This window comes from Natator depressus, chromosome 1 (genome assembly GCF_965152275.1).
Source record: "Natator depressus isolate rNatDep1 chromosome 1, rNatDep2.hap1, whole genome shotgun sequence".
NCBI classification, from domain to species: Eukaryota; Metazoa; Chordata; order Testudines; family Cheloniidae; genus Natator; species Natator depressus.
Window position 1 is genome coordinate 27,704,697 of NC_134234.1, and position 23,354 is coordinate 27,728,050.

At 38.8% G+C, this 23,354-nt stretch overlaps 1 protein-coding gene and 1 non-coding gene across 3 annotated transcripts in view; both read left to right on the forward strand.

Moving 5' to 3' along the window:
• The window catches only part of CEP295 (centrosomal protein 295), a 55,560-nt gene that overhangs the window by 21,755 nt on the left and 10,451 nt on the right, over nucleotides 1-23,354 (forward strand). For both annotated transcript variants that reach the window (XM_074956647.1, XM_074956640.1), the window contains exons 11-22: nucleotides 1,464-1,570; nucleotides 5,771-5,980; nucleotides 6,811-6,908; nucleotides 7,037-8,171; nucleotides 9,977-10,157; nucleotides 10,305-10,457; nucleotides 15,572-15,790; nucleotides 17,358-17,467; nucleotides 18,502-18,646; nucleotides 21,099-21,341; nucleotides 22,373-22,527; nucleotides 22,825-22,990. In XM_074956647.1, the coding sequence (XP_074812748.1) occupies nucleotides 1,464-1,570; nucleotides 5,771-5,980; nucleotides 6,811-6,908; nucleotides 7,037-8,171; nucleotides 9,977-10,157; nucleotides 10,305-10,457; nucleotides 15,572-15,790; nucleotides 17,358-17,467; nucleotides 18,502-18,646; nucleotides 21,099-21,341; nucleotides 22,373-22,527; nucleotides 22,825-22,990 (2,922 nt within the window). The remainder of the gene's footprint in view (nucleotides 1-1,463; nucleotides 1,571-5,770; nucleotides 5,981-6,810; nucleotides 6,909-7,036; nucleotides 8,172-9,976; nucleotides 10,158-10,304; nucleotides 10,458-15,571; nucleotides 15,791-17,357; nucleotides 17,468-18,501; nucleotides 18,647-21,098; nucleotides 21,342-22,372; nucleotides 22,528-22,824; nucleotides 22,991-23,354) is intronic.
• Nucleotides 18,168-18,250, forward strand: LOC141981096 (small nucleolar RNA U2-19). Its single transcript, XR_012637653.1, has one exon. It is a non-coding gene; the product is annotated as a small nucleolar RNA U2-19 (small nucleolar RNA).

The following is a 23,354-nucleotide window of genomic DNA, read 5'->3' on the forward strand; positions in this document are numbered from 1 at the left end:
TAAAGTTGGTGCTTTGTTCTGTTCATTTTGGAGATGTGGGTTAAAAACTGGCTATGTGACTTGGCTTTAAGAAAGACCATTTGATTTTCAGTGAGACTTACTTTTTTGAAAATTTTACCATTGGTCCATTTCTGAATTTTTTTAAAGGGACTTCTTTTAAAAGAAAGTTCTTTGGAGGGAGGCTGAACTCCCTTTCTCCCATATTTCTTGACATACTGGATATCAAGTAGCAATAAATTGGAAGGACATTTGTTCCTGGATTCAGTAGCTCTTTTGAATTATCTTTAGCATGAAATAGATTGGGTTTACTGCTTGATTTGTAATTACTTTGCAACCATTTGTTTATTGCCCATTTGCTTCTGGGATGTCATTGGATTAGTGCATGTGATTGGTTTTTTAGAGTCTAACTATTAGGCAGTTCAGTCACAAGTACTGTAGTTATTTAATAAGTAAATGATCAAGTACCTTTAACACATTAGAATTTTACTTATACTCGTGAATGCATTTGCTGTAATCTCATTGTTTAAATTGAACAGGCATTCCCTGAAATTTTTGGAATGGCTTTGCCATTAAGGCGTGTGTGTAGATGTGGTAATTTTATTACTTCATCAATAAAGTGTGAGAAATACACTTGCTAGAGGGGAGCAGGAAACCTTTTCTCATGAATATTGAGAGCTAGTCATAACAGTGACCATTCTCAATTTAAATGCTCCATTGAAGCTGACTGGTGTTCATGGGGATGCTGAGAAGGCAGAAGCAGAGGCTCAAAACTCTTCTGCTTGAGGGTGCATGAGGAGAGTCTCTTCTGTCTTTACCTGGCAGTGCTGCCTATACACCTCTCCTTCTGGCAGCAGAGACCTGAGTTGCTGCTGCTGCTGTTGCTTTTTCAGTAGCTTATTGAAGACTTAGAGAATTTTGGCAGAACCAGTGAAACCAAATCATGATCCGATTTCATTGATCTGTTCCAGAAAGCTATGAATGAATTTAGGGGAGGAAAAAAAATGTGAGAAGCTTGCTGTTCTTTTTTAGCAGCTAGGAAGATGGTGGGTTGGAAAGTGTAAATACTGCTTCAGGAGGGTGTGTGGAGGAAGAGAAGCCCCTTCCCCATCTCCCTGCATCTGGGAGAACAGTGAAAAGGAGAAAGATGAAGCTCTCCATCTTAGAAGTTGCTATTAAACCCCAACCAATAAAAAAGATGGGCCCCTCTACAAGATCCAGGGACAGAACTCTAGGTGGTGGGAAGTGCCAATTTCCACCTTCCCAGGAGCCAGTGAGGATGTTGGAGGAGGAACTTCTCATTAGGGTGTTTTCCTTAGACTCAATTAGGGAAACCCACCCCCAGATGAAACACTGGGTTGACCTGTAATACCTACGTTTTTAGTGTTCTGGCTAGTAGTTCCCAAGCCCCGACAAGAGTAATATTCCTGACTGTGCTATCTGTTAAATATATACATGTGTTTCAGAATCTCCAGAAACATTGGAGCATACTGTAATAGCTGGAAATTCAGTCCTAATCCACCCTCAAGAACAAGCAGCCAAAATTAGAATGGAAATAGAGAGACAAAAACAGGTATGTGGGTTTTTTTTGTTTTTTGTTTTTTTTTTTAACTTCTCAGGATCCTTTAACATGTGCTTTACATTATATTTGCTATATTTCAAATCTAAGAATGGCCATATTGAGTCAGATCAATGGTCAATCTAGCCAAGTATCTTGTCTTCCAACAGTGGCCAGTGCCAGATGCTTCAGAGGGAATGGACCGAACTGAACAGAGCAATTTTATAAAGTGATCAATCCCCCTGTCATCCAGTCCCAGCTTTTGCAATCAGAGGTTTAGGGACACCCAGGGCATAGGGTTTTCCTTGACCATCTTGGCTGACAACCATTGATTGACCTATCCTCCGTGAATTTACCTAATTCTTTTTAACCCAGTTACGCTTTTGGATTTCACAACATCCCCTGGCAACGAGTTCTGTAGATTGACTGACTGTGCATTATGTGAAGTACTTCCTTAGGTTTGTTTTTAAACCTGATGCCTATTTCATTGGATGACTCCTACTTCTTGTGGTATGTGAAGGGGTAAATAACACTTATTTCCGTTCTCCACACCATTCATGATTTTACAGATCTCTGTCATATCCTCCACCCTCTTACTCATCTCTTTTCTGAGCTGAACAGTCCCAGTCTTTCTTCTCATGTGGAAGCTGTTCAAACCCATAATCATTTTCATTACCCGTTCTTTGTACCTTTTTCCATTTCTAGTATATCTTTTGTGAGATGGGACAACCAGAACTGCATGCAGTATTCAAGGTATGGATGTACCATGGATTTATATAGTGGAATTATGATTTTATCTGTCATTTTATCTATCCTTTTCCTAATGATTCCTAACATTATCAGCTTTTTTGACTGCTGCTGCAGATTGAGCTGATGTGTTCAGACTATCCACAAAGACTCCAAGATCTTTCTTGAGTGGCAATAGCTAATTTAAATCCTATCATTTTATATGTATACTTGGGATTTTTTCCAGTGTACATTACTTTGCCTTTTACCAGCATTGAATATAATCTACCATTTTGTTGCCCAGTAACCCAGCTTTGTGAGATCCCATTGTAACTCTTCGCAGTCTGCTTTGGACTTAACTATCCTGAGTAATTTTATATCATCTGCCAACTTTGCCACCTCACTGTTTACCACTTTTCCAGATCATTTATGAAGATGTTGAACAGCACGGTCCCGGTACAGATCCCTGTGAGGGGCCAATATTTATCTCTCTCCATTCTAGAAAACTGACCATTTATTCCTACCCTTTCTTTCTTGTCTTTTAATCAGTTACTGATCTATGAGAAGACCTTCCCTCTTATTCCGTGGCTGCTTACTTTGCTTAAGAGCCTTCAGTGAGGGATCTTGTCAAAGGCTTTTGAAAATCTAAGTACACTATATCTATTGGATCATCCTTGTCCACATGTTTATTGACCCCCTCAAAGAATTCTAAGAGATTTGTGAGGTGTGATTTCCCTTTACAAAAACTGTTGACTCTTCCCCCCAACAAATTGTGTTCATCTATATGTCTGATTATTTTATTCTTTACTATAGTTTAAACCAGTTTGCCTGTAATTGCCAGGATTGCCTTTGGAGCTTTTTTAAAAAATTGGTGTCACATGGCTATCTTCCAGTCATCTGGTACAGAAGCTTATAAAAGTGATAGGTTACATACCACACTTAGTTGTTCTGCAAAGTGTCCCATGGTCACAGCATATACTCTAGTAATAGTCTTTGTACAAAATATGCCTTGTGAAGTATCATTTGAAAACTAACAAGTTGATGGTCAATAGTATCATGGTAGCAACATTATATGTGAAGTTATGTATGGTGATGGTAGCACATGTTCAAACGCACACAGCCCTGATTAAGCAAAAGTTGTTAAACAGGTCTGTCCTAAACAAAGGAATGTGTGTTTACCTCAGTTTACATATAAGTAGTAAACAGTCTCCATGAGACAGCAGGAGGAGGTAAACTGGTTTCTCAAAGACAAAGGAAAAACTGATTCCTCTAGCCAGGAGTCATCAAAGTCGATGGGCAATCATTGGTCAAGTGGCCATCCTTTGGCAAGGAAGGGGAGCAGGAACATATTAATCTCCATTTTAGTAAGCAACAACATGGAACCTCTTTCAGAGACTCCACAGCCAGAAGTAACTTTATTTAGGGGTAACCCTCAGGAAAATGACAGGTTTCAGAGTAACAGCCGTGTTAGTCTGTATTCGTAAAAAGAAAAAAGAAAAGGAGTACTTGTGGCACCTTAGAGACTAACCAGTTTATTTGAGCATGAGCTTTCGTGAGCTACAGCTCACTTCATCGGATGCATAGCATATCGTGGAAACTGCAGAAGACATTATATACACACAGAGACCATGAAACAAAACTTCCTCCCACCCCACTCTCCTGCTGGTAACAGCTTATCTAAAGTGATCTTCAAGTAGGGCCATTTCCAGCACAAATCCAGGACAAGTTTTTTCAAACCTGTCATTATGCAAGGCACTGCATTTAGCCGCATGGAGTGGAAATCTATCAACTGCATGAAAAAACTTGTCCTGGATTTGTGCTGGAAATGGCCCTACTTGAAGATCACTTTAGATAAGCTGTTACCAGCAGGAGAGTGGGGTGGGAGGAAGTTTTGTTTCATGGTCTCTGTGTGTATATAATGTCTTCTGCAGTTTCCACGATATGCTATGCATCCGATGAAGTGAGCTGTAGCTCACGAAAGCTCATGCTCAAATAAACTGGTTAGTCTCTAAGGTGCCACAAGTACTCCTTTTCTTTTTTCCTCAGGAAAATGCATTTCAAAGGGAGACTGGACTATAAAAGTGGTGAGAGGCAAAAACACCCCAGGTTATTTTTCTTTCTTTCCCTATCTCTCTACTTCTCTCTTTAACCTACGATGACAAAGGAACCAGCCCTTGGGGAGGGGGGCAGTTCTGACCCAAGAATTTGGTCAGCAATGGGAACATGTGGTAAGGATTTTACCTTGAACCAAGTCTAATTTAAGGTTTAGCTGCTATAAAGAGTTTTATCTTTAGTTCGCTTGTGACAATTGCTGACTTTAATACCCTGTTTAACTACAAAGAGATTTTAAGTGAGTACAAGTATAAACTTGTTTTATTTTTTAATCAAAATTAGTCCAGTGTTTGTGTTTAAATTGAACTCTTAGGGTAACTCGAGTTAAGGTGGCAAACTTGCGTATTGACCCCGATGGGAAAACAGACCTTTAATATCTGAATTGCCCAGGAGAGGGCTGGACAGTACAGAACACAAATTTTTGGGAAAATTTAGAACTGGAAGTTGCTGGGGCCACCCTGCAAGTAATAACCAAGGTTGCTGGAACCCAGAGCATGGCAGGTGTTTTGCTGACAGGCTGCTGGGGTCAGAGTTGCTGTACTGGGACTGTAGCTATACACAGATATTCAAGATGTGATTTTCATGTTTGTGAGCTACAACAGCAAAGCATTGTGCGGTGCCCAACGTTGCAGTGCAGGTGGTGACACACCCCATCACTGGTCTGGAGTGCACCCCGGAATGTGACCGTGACCATTAAAGATCTTGTGGCATGTTGTATAAGAGTATGTGTTAACCTCTGTGTCCTGGCAACAATTTCAAATAGATTCTGTATTCTTCACTACCTATCCCAAGGGGTTTTGAGCTGCTGTTGTGCCCAGGTACTTCAGTGACTTGTGCATAACAAATTCGTAGACGAAAAAAAATAAGCCACTTCAGAGTTTTGTGAAGTGCAATTTATGCTGTGTACCTTTTAGCTACTTCAGAGGTATTGTAAGACTTGCATCAACGTTAGCAAAATGTGTTGAGAATCTTTGAAAAGTACGAAAGAATTGCAAAGTACACTTATTCTGAATTCAGTTGCAAGATGGGGACTTTGTCCCCCCACTCCCTCCCACCCAAAAATTGTCAATAGAACTGAAATGAATAGATCACTTTTATTTTATCAGTTTAATAGCAGCTATTCGAAGCAATATGTAATATAGCTCTGTACAGTGAAATTTTACTTAAAGCAACCACCACACAGACAGTAAGAAACTGTTCTAGTCAAAATCAAGCAAAATTATACTGTAAACTTTAGGGCTACTTTTAGAGGTCTCTTGCAATAGGGATTGCCTATTGTAGGTTTCGCTGCAAGTGATTTGGGACATAAGAATTAACTATGTTTTATGCTTCTGTCATTTAATTCTGGAGAATCACTGTAGTATTTCTCTGTGATAGATAGAGCGAATAGAGCAACAAAAACAGCAGCAGCTAATTTTGCTTAAGCAAATTGAAGAAAAGAGAATATGCTTAGAGGCAGAGTTCCTGAATGTCCAAATGCAGGCTCAGCTGGAGGAAATAAAGAAAAAAGAGCAAGAGGAGAAAGCTCAACAGTCGCAGCGGAGTCCTGATCCACTTATGAACCAACAGAGGGAAGTGGAACACAAGGTAAAGTAAGAATACTTTGTATCAAAATTGAGAGCTGATTCCCATTACTAAATTGGAGTAATTGTTTAAACTTTATTTTCATCTTGTTTGCCATGAGGCAGGATTTCCTAGCTCCAAAATGTATTTGTGCTAATGTGTAAGCACTGATTCGCTTGACATCCACAGACTTTGGGTATTGATTTATTTCTGCAGGATTATAGAACATTTATCATAGAAGCTAGAACATTTTTATGCACAAAAACCAAGGTCATGTGGCTGACTTGTGCAGTGAGCCATATCATTCTCTTCTGTACAGAAACGCATGGGAAAAGGGAAACTACTTTTTAAAAAAAAAAAAATCTGCCTTTTTGGCTACATAGAAGCCCCAAACATTATCACCTTAGGAGGAGGGGGAGATGAATGAGGATATGGAAAGGGTATGGTCTAATGGTTGCTCTTAAGTGATCTTGAGGCATCTTCTTTCTAGACCCCCATTCCTCCTTTAAATGCAGCCGTCTTGGATCATTGGTCCCCTAGTCTGTGGCTGGACCCTTATACCTCTCTGAAATAAGCGGCAGATCAACTGAGAGCATTAACTTCCACAGTATGTGCTAGTATATAATACCACTTTGGCAGGAGAGAATGTAGCCTTAGACCAGCTGCTCTAGGAACTGCACCCCAGCTCTACTGCCTCAGGCTGAAATTTCATGGACTTCAAACAAGCACTAATGCGGAGTGGCTTCTGCTGGCTTTAGAGTAAGAGTGAACATGCTGCCTAGCATTAATCTTATTTAATAGGTTTTATACGTGTTGTTTGAATTTTCCCACCTAAACAATTCATTTCCTGTTAGATTGAAACTGCTGCAGTGCCAGAAACTAGCAGTTCTAATGAAGAAAATCATATACAGATGATTCGTAACTATCAGCAATGTCTTCTACTGCAAAACAGGTATTTTCCCTGGGTAAAATTAATATCTTGGTTGGATTGTTTGAGAATTATTTTGTAATTGAAATCTGTTCCAATAATGAAAACTGTCTTCATGCTACACAGGAAAGAAATGTTTTTGTTCTGTTTAGATTGCACAAACAGTCAGTTGAAGAAGCCAGAAAACAGTTGCAGGAATATCAGAATAAGCTGAAGCAAAGATATCCATCTATTTCTATGCCATTAGGCTCTGCGGTTACATTGCAGTCAAGATTTATTAACTTAAAACCAACTACCTGTGAATCAGTTTTACAAATGCGTGGTCCGGCAGTGCTTCATAGAGATCATCCATCAGCTAACCAGTCATCTGTGCAAGTTCATGTACAAGAATATGTTCCGCCATTAACCACACATTCAAGAACACCTTTTGTGTTGGAAAAGTCATTTGAACAGAGAGATGACGAGCAAAAGCATAACATGGGCTCTAGTAGACAGATACAATCTATAGAGGCCTTGCAGTTGGAGCAAAGGCAGTTTCATTTGCCACAACAGAATTACCCTTCACAAGAACAGATGGAAATGTTGGATCCTTCTGATCATCAGGTCAGAGAGTTGTCAGAATCCCAGAAGCTGCGAGGGTCAGTCATGATGACTTCACAAGATGCTTCAGTTATGATGCAAACAGAAGCGCAGATACAACGGGACAGTTCAGCTTTGCCCACAGAAGAGTCATCTGAGCCTTCAAAAACCCTAGACCTTGATAAAAAGTCAGTAACGTCTCAGAAGATGTCAAACCTACTAATAGAGACAGAAGCACAAAAACAGCCTTCGCTTATGTTTCTTGATATGCCAGCAGCAGAGGGGTCTCTGATAGCTCAGACTGCATCATTTGCTTCTTCAGAATACCAGCAGGTACCTACAGAGAGCAGCATAAAGACAACCTTTGAACAAACTATCCCCCAGCCTTTTCAACGACTTACTTCATTATTTCCTGGTGAATCTGAGACTGGGATAATCCAGGAGTCGTTGACATCCAAAAATGGAGGTACATCTTTGTTAAATTATTCCAATATACTAAAGTTAAGAGAGAGAGTGCTAGCTTCTTCAGAGAGCATCCAAGCTCAGCAAGACCATTTGAAAGAACTGCAAGAGCAACTGGATGTACAAAGAGAAGCTCTTCTTTCTAGGCAGAGAATGCAGGAAGAATTGCTTTTACATAAGCAGGCTAAATTGAAGGAACAGATGCAGAGACAACAAGAGGCTCTGAAGGATTTTCTTAATAAACAGGTATGTTTTGTAAATGTAGTATAATGAGTTGTCTGCTAGTAGGTGTCCAAGCTACAGAGTGGACTTTGCCGATTAGCAGAGTTCCCCATGTAGTGTGCAGACTTTGAGGATGTGCGTTTCTCCTTTATTGAAACTAAGACTCAAACTAGTAATCTGTGACCTTTGTGATCTGTAATCAGTGGTTCTGTTAGAGAGAGGCTCTCGTGGCTCATCTGTCCAAGGATACAGGAACTGTGCTAAGTTTGTCTTAGCTTGAACTCTGAATGTAGTGTTCACTGAAGTAGTTACAGTTTTTGAAATATTTGCAGGCATCATTATTCAGCTTTACAACCTTTAAATGATCCCTCTAACATTAAGGATATAATGAACACTTCTGTCAGGTAAACAGTTTTAAAAAACTGAGCTACACTTTTTATACCTGCAAACAGGAAAATTGGTTTTAAAATTGCTTATATTGCATTCTGTTTTGTTAAATTGTTTCTGAATAGCAGTAACACTCTGGCTTTGAATTGTTTTTTAATCACTTAGCGATATAAAATAACCCCTGTTCATTTCACAAAGGAATTTAAAAATTCACATTTGTAAAGGCTGATCTGTTTCAAAAGGCAACTTTCCTGTTCTGCATCTCAATTCTAACTTGTTTTAAATTTGCAGCTTCTCCCGAGCAGGCAAAAAGCTATAGTGTGATATTTGCGATACGGACAAATATCCATTAAGGTTTAGGCTGGGGCACTCATAATTGTCCCTTGTAATCTAAGAAAAACTCTCTCCCCAACCCTCTAACTATGGGGCCTTTTCTAAAGCTTTTTCTTTGCTGAATTTTCCTTTTTTGGGGAGGTTGGGGCGGGAGGAGGGTGATAGCAAAGAGATCAAATTGTCTATGAACTAAGCTACCGTTGATGATTAAAATTTGTTTGAACTTACAGAATCAATTTCATTTACTAAAAATTCCCAGGTTGCCAATTTTTTCCAGTATAAAACTTGTGCATAAAGTCACCTAAGGGATTTCTTTAGTTACCATTCTAAAATTAGAATTGGATGAAAATTTTTCAGCAGATAGTAAATTTGCTGAAAACCACTGGTTCAGGGTGACTAAAACTATTCAAGGTAGAATTGAATTCAGCTAATAATTCATCGGAATAAAAGAGTGCATTTTTTTTGCAAGTTGAAACACTTTGACTTTGTGTGTGTGTGTAATGAGCTGTTTTGACATTTTATTTTGAAACAACCCATTTTATTTAAGCAAGAAACCAAAATAATTCAACTTTGGTTCAAAATGAACTTATTTTGGTTCAGCCACTGAACCAAAAACTCCGTTATTTGCTCAACTCTATCCAATATAGTCCACAATATCTTCAAGTTAAGCAAGTCTCTTTATAGAAGCTGGCTATACAGAAACTCTTTTTTTGCCTTATTTTATTTAAACCGGTCTAGAACAGTAGGCATCATAAAGAATGACTTCATGCTGCTTTGGTTCTCTGCCTTTCATTTGTGGAGTCTTCAGAGAATTAAAATCCCTATCGTTGGTAACTGAGAAGCAAATAGAAATATTATTTCAGGACTGGATCCTGCAAGAAACAAATTATTTTGGTGCAATTCAGCAAAACACTTAAACACACAAGTAATTAACTTTTAACAAGTATTCATATGCTTAGATGTTTTTCTGGGTTGAGCTCTTAGAACCTTTCTCTTTCCAACTTCTGGAAAGTCCTGAGGTATAGTGTATTTGGTACACATGGAAAAAATAGAGGTTTAGTAAAATGGGTGTGAAAATTATCTTAGCCACTGTTACTTCCTTTTTTAAGACAGAAGAATCTGTCACGTACAGAGAGATGACAGAAACACAGAAGTCTGATCACTTCAATCAGATGACTTACCTTTTCAAAGATGCAGAAAATAAATCTCAAGAAGTTAATTGTGGTGATATGAACAAATATGATGAAAACAGATGGCTTTCACAAAGCATCGGTCAAGCTGAGCAAATCGGTGAGGCCATTTATCATATTATAATGCTGCTGCTCACTTTTTCAATTATAACTGCTTTCTTTTTTCCCTCCCCTCAAATTGGATCTTCAACTGCTTATAGTATGTTGCAAAAATGTAAATTGCAGAACATTTATTTTTATATTACAGAGCAGTCTCAAAGAATTCTGGGAAGAGAACAGAGATGGCAAACTTCAAAACCGCCTTTGGCTAAAATCAAGTTAGGGCTAGATTTGGAACAACATGAACTAAGTGTAATACCAGAGCTAGACACGCCAAGGAGTGGCAAAGTTTCTTTTACAGGTAAAAAGAAAAAGCAACAAAACTTACTAGATGTTCTGGTGTGCTTGAAATATAATTCCTGAAGTAAGAAATGAGCATTTTTCTTTTAAGACTTTGAGGTGATTGAGGGTGAAGCAGGGGTCTCAGCTGTAGCTTTATTGAGGTTCAGGTATTTATTTTGTATTTATATAGCAACAAAAAGCATACTGTTATTTACAATCTCAATACAGACTTAAAAGGGAAATTGCATGGAATTTAATTTCAGAGTTTGGTTATCCTGTTGGTTATTTGCATGCCCCTCCCAGTGCAGTATGATTGGATGATCAGGCCCTATATTTTTATATTAAGTGATTCCTTTCAGAGTGAAGGTTAGTGACTTAAAAGATTTTAGATATTCCATATTTTATTTTTAAATTGTTCATTTTTTGAGATTTCATCTGAAACATGCAGCTTCAGTGTAAGTGTTCCCTTATGAATTGCCCATGAACTGTCTTTGAGGTAGTTTTGCTGCATAGAAATTCTACAGATGTTAGGTGCTGTACAGCAGCAGTGGGTTCTTAGAACATACATAGAATATGCAACAACAACAAAATTAAGAGATGGTGTCAAATTGCTACAGAACTTTTAATAAGTCTGTTGTACGGTTCATTTAAGAAATACTGTAAGATACTAAACAATTAAGGGGAAAATAGCAACTTACATTTTCAGACTGTAGTGTGAATACCTTCTGTGGTTATAAGTAACACCCAAGAGGACTAATACTGAAAGAACAGGTGGATGCGGCTTTTTTTTTAAACAATTAACAAAATTGTCCAAAACACAGGACTTGGTAGTGACAGGGGACTTCAACTACTCATACAGCTGTTGGGAAAATAATAAGTCAGGGCACAAATTATCCAACAAATTCTTGGAATGCATTAGAGACAACTTTACAGAAGGTGAAGGAGGCAACTAGGGAAGAGGCTAGTCTTGATTTGATTCTGACAAACAGGGAGGAACTAGTTCAGAATTTGAAGGTGAAAGGCCGCTTGGGTGCAAATGGAATCATTAACTCATCATTTCATGATCAAGGAACAATAGGAGGGAAAACGTCAGAATAAAGAAAATGGACTTTAAGGGAAACTTCAGCAAACTCAGAGAATTGGTAGATAAGATCCCATGGGAAGCATGTCTAAGGGAAGTTGGCAGTTTTTTAAAGAAACGTTATTAAAGGCACAAAAGCAAATTACCCAATGAATAGGAAAGTTAGGGAAATCACTGTGATTTAACCAGGAGATCTTCAATGACTTCAAATGCAAAAAAGTCATACATAAGGTGGAAACTAGGTTAAATTACGGAGGCTGAATATAAAATAATGCAAATATGTAGGAACAAAATTAAAAGCAAGAAGACCACCAAGGACAGGGTAGGCCCATTACTCAGTGAGGAGGGAAAGACAACACCTGGAAATGCAGCAATGTATTACCTTTTTCGTTTTGGTTTTCACCAAGAAAGTTAGCAGTGTTGGATGATTAACATAGTGAACATCAGTGTAAATGGGGTCAGATCTGAGGCTAAAATAGGAAAAGCACAAGTTAAGAATTACTTAGCCCTAGTCTACACTTCAGAGAGAGCTGTCTTGCATCGACCAAATGTCGACCTAACTCTGTATATGTCAACACTAGAATTTCGCCCTCACTGATGTAACTCACCTGCTACACTGACTTTATGCCACTCATGGGGGTGAAGTTATTGAGTCAATGTCAATGTAGTTAGGTTGACACAGTGTCAGTGTAGACACTGGATTGCTTACATCAGTCAACTGTTGCTAGCTTTCAGAAGTCTTCCCAAAAAGCCACACATGGACAGTTCAGTCGGTGCAAGTACTCCTGCTGAAGACACACCGCCGACACAAGGAGCAAAGCGTAGACATGCACAACCAATGTAATTACTGTGGCAGTTGTATGATGACTTAAGTAAGGTCGAATTAATTTTGTGGTGTAGACATGCCTTTAGACAAGTTGGATGTCTTCAACTTGGTAGTGCCTGATGAAATACATCCTAGAATACTTAAGGAGCTGGCTGAAGAGATCTCTGAAGCATTAGTGATTATCTTTGAGAACTCATGGAGGATGGGAGGTATCCCAAGGACTAAAAAAGGGCAAATATAGTACCTCTGTATAAAAAGGGGAATATAGACCAGTCGACTTAACTTTGGTACCCAGAAAGAGAATGGCGCAAATAATCAATTTGTAAGCACCTAGAAGAAAATAAGGTGATAAGTAATGGTCTACATGGATTTGTCAAGAACAAATCATGTCATACCAACCTATTATTCTTATTGGCAAGGTAACACCTTGGGGATCAGGGGAAGCAGTAGGTGTGATATATCTCAAATTTAAAGGAGTACTTGTGGCACCTTAGAGACTAACCAATTTATTTGAGCATAAGCTTTCGTGAGCTACAGCTCACTTCATCGGATGCATACTGTGGAAAGTGTAGAAGATCTTTTTATATACACACACAGCATGAAAAAATACCTCCTCCCACCCCACTCTCCTGCTGGTAATAGCTTATCTAAAGTGACCACTCTCCTTACAATGTGTATGATAATCAAGGTGGGCCATTTCCAGCACAAATCCAGGGTTTAACAAGAACGTCTTGGGGGGGGGGGGGTAGGAAAAAACAAGGGGAAATAGGTTACCTTGCATAATGACTTAGCCACTCCCAGTCTCTATTCAAGCCTAAGTTAATTGTATCAAATTTGCAAATGAATTCCAATTCAACAGTTTCTCGCTGGAGTCTGGATTTGAAGTTTTTTTGTTGTAATATCTCTTCAATCACTTCAATCTCTCTGGTCACTCGATTAGACATGAAAGTTGTGATATTACAACAAAAAAACTTCAAAACCAGACTCCAGCGAGAGACTGTTGAATTGGAATTCATTTGCAAATTTGATACAATTAACTTAGGCTTGAATAGAGACTGGGAGTGGCTAAGTCATTATGCAAGGTAACCTATTTCCCTTTGTTTTTTCCTACCCCCCCCCCCCCCAAGACGTTCTTGTTAAACCCTGGATTTGTGCTGGAAATGGCCCACCTTGATTATCATACACATTGTAAGGAGAGTGGTCACTTTAGATAAGCTATTACCAGCAGGAGAGTGGGGTGGGAGGAGGTATTTTTTCATGCTTTGTGTGTATATAAAAAGATCTTCTACACTTTCCACAGTATGCATCCGATGAAGTGAGCTGTAGCTCACGAAAGCTTATGCTCAAATAAATTGGTTAGTCTCTAAGGTGCCACAAGTACTCCTTTTCTTTTTGCGAATACAGACTAACACGGCTGTTACTCTGAAACATCTCAAATTTAGTACAGCATTTGATAACTCTCTCACATGAACTTCTCATAAACAAGCTAGAGAAATATAGCTTAGACAAATCTACTGTAAGATTGAGTGCACAACTGGTTGGAAAAGAGTACTCAAGAGTAGTTATCACTGGTTCACAATTGAGCTGGAAAGGCATATTGAGTGGGTTCTAGCAGAGATCTGTCATGGCTTCACTATTCAGTGTCTTCATTAAAATGATTTGGATACTAGCATAGAGAGTACAGACAATACCAAGCGGGAAGGGTTGCAAGCGCTTTGGAGGACAGGATGAGAATTCAAAAGGATTTTGACAAACTGGAGAAATGGCCTGAAATAAATAGGATGAAATTCAAGGAGGACAAATGGTAAATACTACACTTAAGAAGGAATAATCAATTGCACAAATACAAAGTAGAAAATGACTGTCTAGGAAGGAGTACTGCAGAAAAGGATCTGGGGTATAGTGGATCACAAACTAAATGAGTTGTCAATGTAATACTGTTGCAAAAAAAGTGAATATTATTTTGAGATGTATTAGCAGGAATGTTGTAAGCTAGACACACACAATAATTCTTCCACTCCACTCAGCACTAATAAGGCCTCAACTGGAGTATTGTGTCCAGTTCTGGGCACCACACTTGGGAAAAGATATGGACAAACTGGAGAAAGTCCAGCGAAGAACAAAAAAAATGATTAAAGATCTAGAAAACATGAGCTGCAACGAAAAATTGAGCTTGTTTAGTCTGGAGAAGAGAAGACTGAGGGAGAACATAACAGTCTTCAAGGACATAACAGGTTGTTATAAAGAGGAGGGTGATAAATTGTTCTCCTTAACCACTGAGGACAGGATAAGAAGTAATGGGCTTAAATTGCAGCAAGGCAGTTAAGTTAGACCAGGGGTCAGCAACCTTTCAGAAGTGGTGTGCCGAGTCTTCATTTATTCACTCTTAATTTAAGGTTTTGCGTGCCAGTAATACATTTTAACGATTTTAGAAGGTCTCTTTCTAGAAGTCGTTAATACATACAACAATAGTTTAGTTATATAAAGTAAATAAGGTTTTTAAAATGTTTAAGAATCTTCATTTAATTTTAAATTAAAATACAGAGCCCCCCAGACCGGTGGCCAGGACTCGGGTAGTATGAGTGCCACTGAATCAGCTCGTGTGCCGCAGGTTGCCTGCCCCTGGGTTAGACATTAAGAAAAACTGTCAGGGTAGTTAAGTACTGGAACAAATTACCTAGGGAAGGTTGTTAAATCTCCATCAGTGGAGTTTTTTAAGAGCAGGTTAGACAAACACCTTTCAAGGATGATCTAAACAATACCTAGTCCTTCCTCAGTGTAGGGAACTGGACTAGATGACCTCTAAAGGTCCCTTCCAGTCCTACATTTCTATGATCGGAAACAATATTTCTCTTTATGTACTCTGAACATTAGACAATACTTTGTAGACTGTCCATTTCACTGTTTCCCCTGAAAAGTCAGGTAGCTTCCTTAATTGCTTAGGTCTTTCAAAACTAGGAAAACCTGGTTCTAAAACTACACAAATGGGCAGAGGGACTCAGTAAATTAGTTTTAATTGACTAGAGTTTAAGTTCACAGTATCGCTTTAAATTAAACCTAGAAATTAAATGCATTTTAGCAAGTGCTAAACATTTTAATTGAAATCGAACACTTTACAAATTCAGTACTGTATTTCTGTAGTACAAAATGTGTGTTTCAACACAGCACATCTTTTTATGAAACATTACCTCTTACCTCTAGTAAGTAAAAATTCTTTCAAATTCAGATAAGACAGATTCCGTTGGTGGAGAAGCTTCTCTCATTTCATCTGTGGAAGACCTGATGTCTGGCATGTGCAACAGTGAATCTGTTCATGAAGAAAGAGACTTATCCATAGCAAACTGCAAAGTACAAGATTCTAATGAGAACCCAAGATACACTAACCAACTAAGCAGTTCTTGGCATGAAAGACTGGTGGTGGATGCTAGTAGTTCACATGAGCCAGGTGGGAGAATCCATCTTTTTTTTTAAGGTATATGTAGTTATTTTATCATTGTAAAATATACAGCTCTTTAACTATGTCTGGCCTGATTTGTTAGAGGATGTACAGTGGGTATGAAGTGTGCGTGTGTGTCTCTCGCTTGCACGCACGCTTGACTCTACATACATTTAAATGTAATACTCAGTTTTATAGATCGTATTTTAGGGAGTTTTCCTTATATTTATTCCTCCATATTATGGTGACTTCCTCAAGGAACCAAACCACCTATCGTATGGGTGGTAATTGTGGTCTTTGATGCTTTCATCCCTGTGGTCCTGGATTTCAGGACTGAATTTGGTGCTCCTGCCAACCATATATTTTCCTTTGAATAACTCTGGTTTTAACAAGATACTGACTAAAGACACTTTAAAAAAAAAAAAAAAATCTGAATGTGTTAAGGGGTAGGCAATTTATAGATAGTTGTGGGTTTTGGTATTTTGGTTTAAAATAGTAACTAGACGTTATATATAACACCTTAAATTTTCCAGCCTTAAGCACTAATCCATGTTCATCTGCTCAGCCCCCAATCCCAAACAACCCTGCTAGCATTATTCCAGATGTGATTTTACTTCCACGTTGTTATCCCAGTCAGAACTGCTAACTGAACATTGTTCCTTTTCTGATCCATTTTCATTTTACCTAGCTATCCACTTTAATCCAAAATACCTGCCCATAAAGGCATTATTGATTGTATTAAATCACATTTTGTTTAAATGGGCTTACGTTACCAAGCGATCCAGATCACTTTGTATTACTGCCCTTTCCTCATTATTTATCACTCCACCAATCTTTATCTGCACCAGTCTTTGTGTTTCTACTTCAGAGATTGGGAGGTGAGATCTGAGAGTACGTTCTCTAGTTTGCCTCAAAGGGGGAGCTCTTGGCCTTCTAGGTCAGTAGTTCTCAATCTTTCCAGACTACTGTACCTCTTTCAGGAGGCTAATTTGGCTTGCATACCCCCATGTTTCACCTCACTTAAAAACTGCTGGCTTACAAAATCAGACATAATACAAAAGTGTCACAGCACACTATTACTGAAAAATTGCTTTTCTCATTTTTACCATATAAGTATAAAATAAATTGAAATGTTAGTTTATACTGACTTCGCTAATGCTTTTCATGTAGCCTGTTGTGAAACTAGACAAATATCTAGATGAGTTGATGGACCTCTACGTACCCCTAAGGGTACACATACCCCTGATTGAGAACCACTGTTCTAGGTAACAGTTTTCTTTCTCTAACTTTTGATGGCATACTTCCCCCACTGATTAAGTTCTTCAGATAATATTTTGCAAAAAAGAATGTATCGTTGGCATTTGTAAATTGTAGAAAAGCCAACTAAGGAGAAGCACTCTGTATTTACCAGTGCAATTGCTGTTAGTTTTTTATAGTCGATAAAGAAGAGGTAAACATGAACAGAAGTCAACAAGTTATATAGGAACTGAGGCAGCAGGATTAAGTCTGGTTGCCATCTAGTGTTCAAAATTTGGTAATGTTGGACTTTTAGCTGTTTCCTGTTCTTGATTTACAGCCAACCCCAAGGATTCTGTTGTCATGGGTCAAGATTTACCAATTTATGCTGCTGACATTGGAAGGGGAGTAATTACAGATTCTCAGCCATCATTTAGACCTGATAGTACGGTTAGTTATGCTGGAAATTAATATAGCATGTCTTTCAAAATAACTATACTACTTAAATTCAGTTGACTGTCTTAGTATATCCTAAACCTTTTTTATTTATTTGAAATATGAATTTGAAGGTGACCTGCAAAGTGTTTTGTGGGGGCAGTTATTTATACCATAATTTTGTTGCTTTGTGATGTGTAAAACACACATGCAATTCTGCTTCTTTTTTCAGTAGAAATTCAGGTGTTGTTTACCCTTTATTTCCTGCAAGTTTTCATAGACTACTGGAGAAGTGGTGTGAATATTACAAGTTTCTGAGCAGCTAATGGATGAAAGGGTTTTTAAGTAATTTAAACCTGTTTTGTTAACACTTTAAAAAAGACAGCAGCAAAATCTTTGAAATATTCAAATATCTTGTCCCTTTCAGTTCAGGACTAAGAAAGCACTTATTCCAGCTTTTCTGGTCTCCTAAGGATTTGTCCAGCAAAAACAGGGGAGAGAACTTTGTATCCCTGATATTTTTACAATTTTAAAAAAAAGCAAAATTTCTAAAAAATAAAATAAACATTTCCAGGCCCCATTTATATGACATAAAGAAACAAAAAAGGCACAAACCCAGCAGTCTTCCTTTGCAGGTCACCTATAAAATAAACATGGAGGCTTTCCTATACTACACTTCTGTTCCTCTGAGATCTGCTTTTTTATTATTGAAGTGGATCTATGATGAGAAATAGCCAAATCTGAGCACCAGTAGATCACCTGGTTTACATGGTGTATGATCTATATACAGTTCTGGGAAGCAATATAACGGTTCCTGAGAATGTGGTTGTGTGCTGTGTGTGAGGGTGTGTGTGTGTGTGTGGGGGGGTGTACGCACGCATGCATGTGTGAGAAATTTTTGTACTGAGCAATGATGAACCTTTATTTTGCCTGAGTCTTCAAATAATGAAGGTTCCTACACTTGAACTGAGCTCAAAATTAAGTGTTTGTATTTTAAATAATTTGTCTTGTCCATACACAATGCTATAGTTATATTTTCTTGACCTTAGGTAGAACTTTCTAAAGGATGGACAAGCAGTTTTGTTCCACAGGCTTATGCACGAGAGGCAGCCTGTGATTATTTGTCTTCAACAACCATTTCCACTGGCAGTTTTTTAACCAGTGAAAAGTTGGACCTAAGCCGTGCTAACACTGGTAAATGTTTTTTTTCTTATAAACTGGATTTTATTTACAACATTATAAAGGAAAATGAATCTTCTACTTTGACATTAGTGAGTTCTTCTGAAAGAAGATTGATTAATGTGAAACTTTACTTAAGCCTTGTTAATGTTGCCCTCTGAAATAGAGCATAAATAAAATGGAATGCATGTGCTATGGTTGTAGCTTTATTTGACTTTCAAGTAAGCTGAACATATTAGCAAGTTAACTACAACTACAGTAGTTCTGGCAAACGGCAACTGATGTTACAAGTACTGTTTGAAGTACCTCAGGTTTTCAGGTTGGCAAAATTGAAAAAAGGAAAATTGTTTGCTCAGAAAAGGAATTTAACATTTCATACATGCACATACAGTAAGTCTTCGCTCTTCTACAGTAAGTCTTTGCTCTGTCTATGACAGGGGTCGGCAACCTGTAGTACGCGTGCCAAAGAGGGCACGAGAGCCAATTTTTAATGGCACGCTGCTGTCTACAGCAGCATGTCATTAAAAATCCTGCCCGGCCCGCTTCCCCCCCCCCCCCCACCCCGAATCTCTCCTTGCAGGGCAGACAAGCTTCCCCCTCCCCCTGCTTCTTCCCCCAGTGTGCTGGGTTCCTGCCCCTCCTCCTCTCCCTCCCTGCGGCTATGGAGGGGGAGAGGGAAAAGTGGAGCTGCAGTGTGCTCTCTGCTCCGGCGACCTTGGGGAAGGGGGTGGAATCGGGGTATCCCTTCCAGCCCCCTGCCGTGAGCCGCTCAGGGCTCCGGCACCCCCCACACATACCCAGCCCCCTGCCCTGACTCCGGCACCCTCCTCACACACCCCCACACCCCATGCCCTGACTCTTGCACCCCCCACATCCCACCCTGAGCACCAAACAGGAGCTCATGCGCACACACACCCCTCACACCAAATGGGAGCTGCCCTAGTAAGCGCTCCACACCCAAACCTCCTGCCCCAACCCTGAGCCCCCTCCCTCATTCTAGCTGCTGGCCAGACCCTGCACCCCAACCCTGTGCTCAGCGCACTCCCACCCTCATCTCGGTGCAGAGAGAGAGGAAGAGAATGGCTAGAACCAGGGAGAAGGTAGGTACCTACTCTTACGTGGACAGGGCCAGGACCCGAGACCAGCAGCAGGCTGAGCAGGGCTGGCAGCCGGGACCTTGGCTGACAGGAGCTGGCGGACGGAACCCCACACCGCCAGCGGGCTGTGCGGCAGTGGGCTGAGCTGCTCAGCCCACTGCTGGTCTGGGGTCCTGGCCGCCGGCCCCGCTCAGCCCGCTGCCGGCCTAGATGAATGGAACCTGAGGCCAGCAGCGGGCTGAGCGGGCCGGCAGTGTAAGATCATCATTTTAATTTATTTTTAAATGAAACTTCTTAAACATTTTGAAAACCTTGTTTACATATGACAATAGTTTAGTTATATAATATATAGACTTAGAGAGAGAGTCTAAAAATGAGTCTATAGAGTCTAAAAATGTTAAAATGTATTATTGGCATGCGAAACCTTAAATTAAAGTGAATAAATGAAGACTGTACACACCATTTCTAAAAGGTTGCCGACCCCTGATCTATGAGTTTCAGTATTACTTGACAATTTGTCTGAACAGTGATCACAAACTTCAGATGTTTTTTCATAGCATACACTTCGTAGCAAGCCTTAGAGGTATGGTTTTATCAGGTCTGATACAGTATTTTAATTCCTCATTTTTATATGTTCATAATTTTCTGGGAAAATCTCATTTTGGGAAGAAATTCCATGGTCTTGAGTTACTTTGAACAATACAAGTCAAATATTTTCCTCAATATTCTAGATACGACAGGTTAGTAAACATGAAACATTCACATGGGGTTTTTTTCACTGAATGCATCCGATGAAGTAAGCTGTAGCTCACGAAAGCTTGTGCTCAAATAAATTTGTTTGTCTCTAAGGTGCCACAAGTACTCCTTTTCTTTATTCACATGGGTGTGACTGAGTTAGCATTATGAGACCTAACTTTTCTTTACTCTTTTTGAATATAGTCTTCTGATTCAAGATTTCTGAAAATATTTAATAACGCTTTTACCGGTCGTGTTATGTAAATTTTTTAAATGGCAAACTGACACTGCCCTACATAATATGTGTTTAAGGATACACTAAAACACTGTGGGGCACTCAGATGCTGTGGCATTGCGGGCCACATATGTACCTGAGAGAGAGGGTAAAGATCTTCATCCTTTGAAGTTGCTACGCTCCATCAAGCATTATGTGATTAGGTATTGTCAATGTAGATTTATAGAAATTGCTGTTAAGTTTTGTATGGGAGAGAATCGTGATAGAAGACAATCATTTTTTAAAAATCTTCAGTTTACACTGTTTCAAGGTTTATGCTGTCAAAAGTTTATTTTCGGACAAGTTCACTTAAGGGGCTTATTTGAAAAACTGGGTGTCGGACTTATGGTTTATCTTCCAGAGTTATCTTCAAATAGTGCAGAGGACAGGATATTGAGAGAAACAGCAAGCAGCCCTTGGGACTCTTCAGCATCTCTAACACCTACCACTGCTCAGCAGAGGCAAGAGAATTCTTCTGAAGTTTCTGAATTTCATCTGCCTGCAGAAGAGAATTTTATCTCTAATAGAAGTCAAATTCAGCAGATCATAGACAAATATACGAAAGATTTGAACTGGTTACCTGAACACAGTACATCTTTCCATGGTAATAACCTGTTTAGAATATGGAGACTGAATACAAGAACTAGAAGTATACTGTGAAAAGGAGTTTAACAAGAACATGCATTTAATCTGTATTCAAACTTTAATTACATTTTGTTAATCACTGGATAATATACATGTTGATGTTCCCTGTTCTGCTGATATTCTGCACCGTGTGGCCAAATGCCAAAAAGATCAGAGGCCCAATTATATAGTCAGTTGCATATGTGCAATTTCCACTGGCTTCAGAGGAAGTTGTACATATGCAGCTGGTAGGATAATTGGGTGGTTTCAAGATATTTTTTGCCACGGATTTATCTCAGTCTGTAGTGGAAAACACACACATGTACAGCTAACGGTAAATAGTAAATACTAGTATTTTAAACCAAACCTTTTAAAGAAAATGAGATGCAATTTATATAGCATTTATTTATATATCCTTTAAGTTTTTGTTAATACTCTATGCCTCCAAATTAGAAGACTATGCATGAAAGTATGAGAGTATGGTCATGAATTACTACTTAGTGTTTGTTGACATGTTTCAGAGTAACAGCCGTGTTAGTCTGTATCCGCAAAAAGAACAGGAGTACTTGTGGCACCTTGGAGACTAACAGATTTATTTGAGCATAACCTTTCGTGAGCTACATGTATTTTCCGCTACATGCATCCGATGAAGTGAGCTATAGCTCACGAAAGCTTATGCTCAGATAAATTTGTTAGTCTCTTAGATGCCACAAGTAGTCCTTTTCTTTTTACTTAGTGTTTAGCTTCAGCATTTTAGTTTGTCACTGTCCCAGAATACTTTAAAACAATCTTAGTTTTTACTTTGAATTGACTCAGCACAACCTGTATTGGTAGTGTATACACATGCATCACTTCAGAGAGACAGTGATGTAAATAGCCTGTTTTAACACAAAATATTTGCAAAACTATTCATAAACTTTTTAAATCTTATGCATTACATTTATAGCACCTGAGGTGTAGGTGCCAGGTTTTCACTTTTTTAAAATAAATTTTCCACTTTTTTTTTTAAAGCTCCAGCAGTTGGACTCGATTTTTCTGATATAGAAAGAAATTTCCCTAACTTTCAACGTCCGCCTTTTCAGCCTTTGGAACCAAGTCCTGACTTTGATATCTCGTCATCTCTTTCTCAACATAGGATTTCTGAAGACAGCAAGGATTTCAACAAGGTATTACACACAGTTTTGAAATAAGGGAATGCTTTGGCATGCAGTTTATGTAAGGTTACAGTGTTGTGTGATTAGAAACTTAATCTTTTGACATTTACAGAAAATATAATGGCAAGTTTGTTTTTATCTAGAACTGACAATGTAGTTCACTTCACAATAATTTGCTGTTTGTGATAGAAATGGATCTGAAAGAAAAGTTAAAAATTACTGTTGCAGTTTTTCTCTTGTATTATATTTCTGAGAATATTTAACCATGATCAATAACTAAATTCTTTGCCATGATTCTTCTGCCACTAGAGTTTAGCTTTCTCAATCCAAAGTCAAGACACATCTGTATTTCCTGAAGCCACAACCTCTAGCTTGAAAGCGAGAAGTTACAATCTTCATTCTTTTCTTAATACAAAGAAGCTAAACAATACTACATCACAAGCAGAGGAGTCAATTAAGGAAACTGTTACTCTGGGTATGGATCTGTTTTTAATGTCTAAACGTGGACATTTATAGTTGTTTGGTCCCCTGCAATTGTGGTCTCTTGAAGTTAGTGTGACACTGCTAGTGGTTTGTTATATACACTGTCTTCTCTGCAATGTCATAGCTTAGCTCTTACTCTGTGCCTCCATTGCTGTTTAACAAGACTGTGTCCACAGACCTGGTTCCTTAGTTTTTCTGCTGTTGGGTGATATTCCCAGGAATTACACAATCCAGTTGTTTGCCTTCCCAATTATTAAAATTGACGGACTTTGGTACATGTTTCCTTTGAGAGCATATGTAATTTTTATATTCAGGCCACTCTGTAATGTATAGATACTGCTTATTTACTGATACAG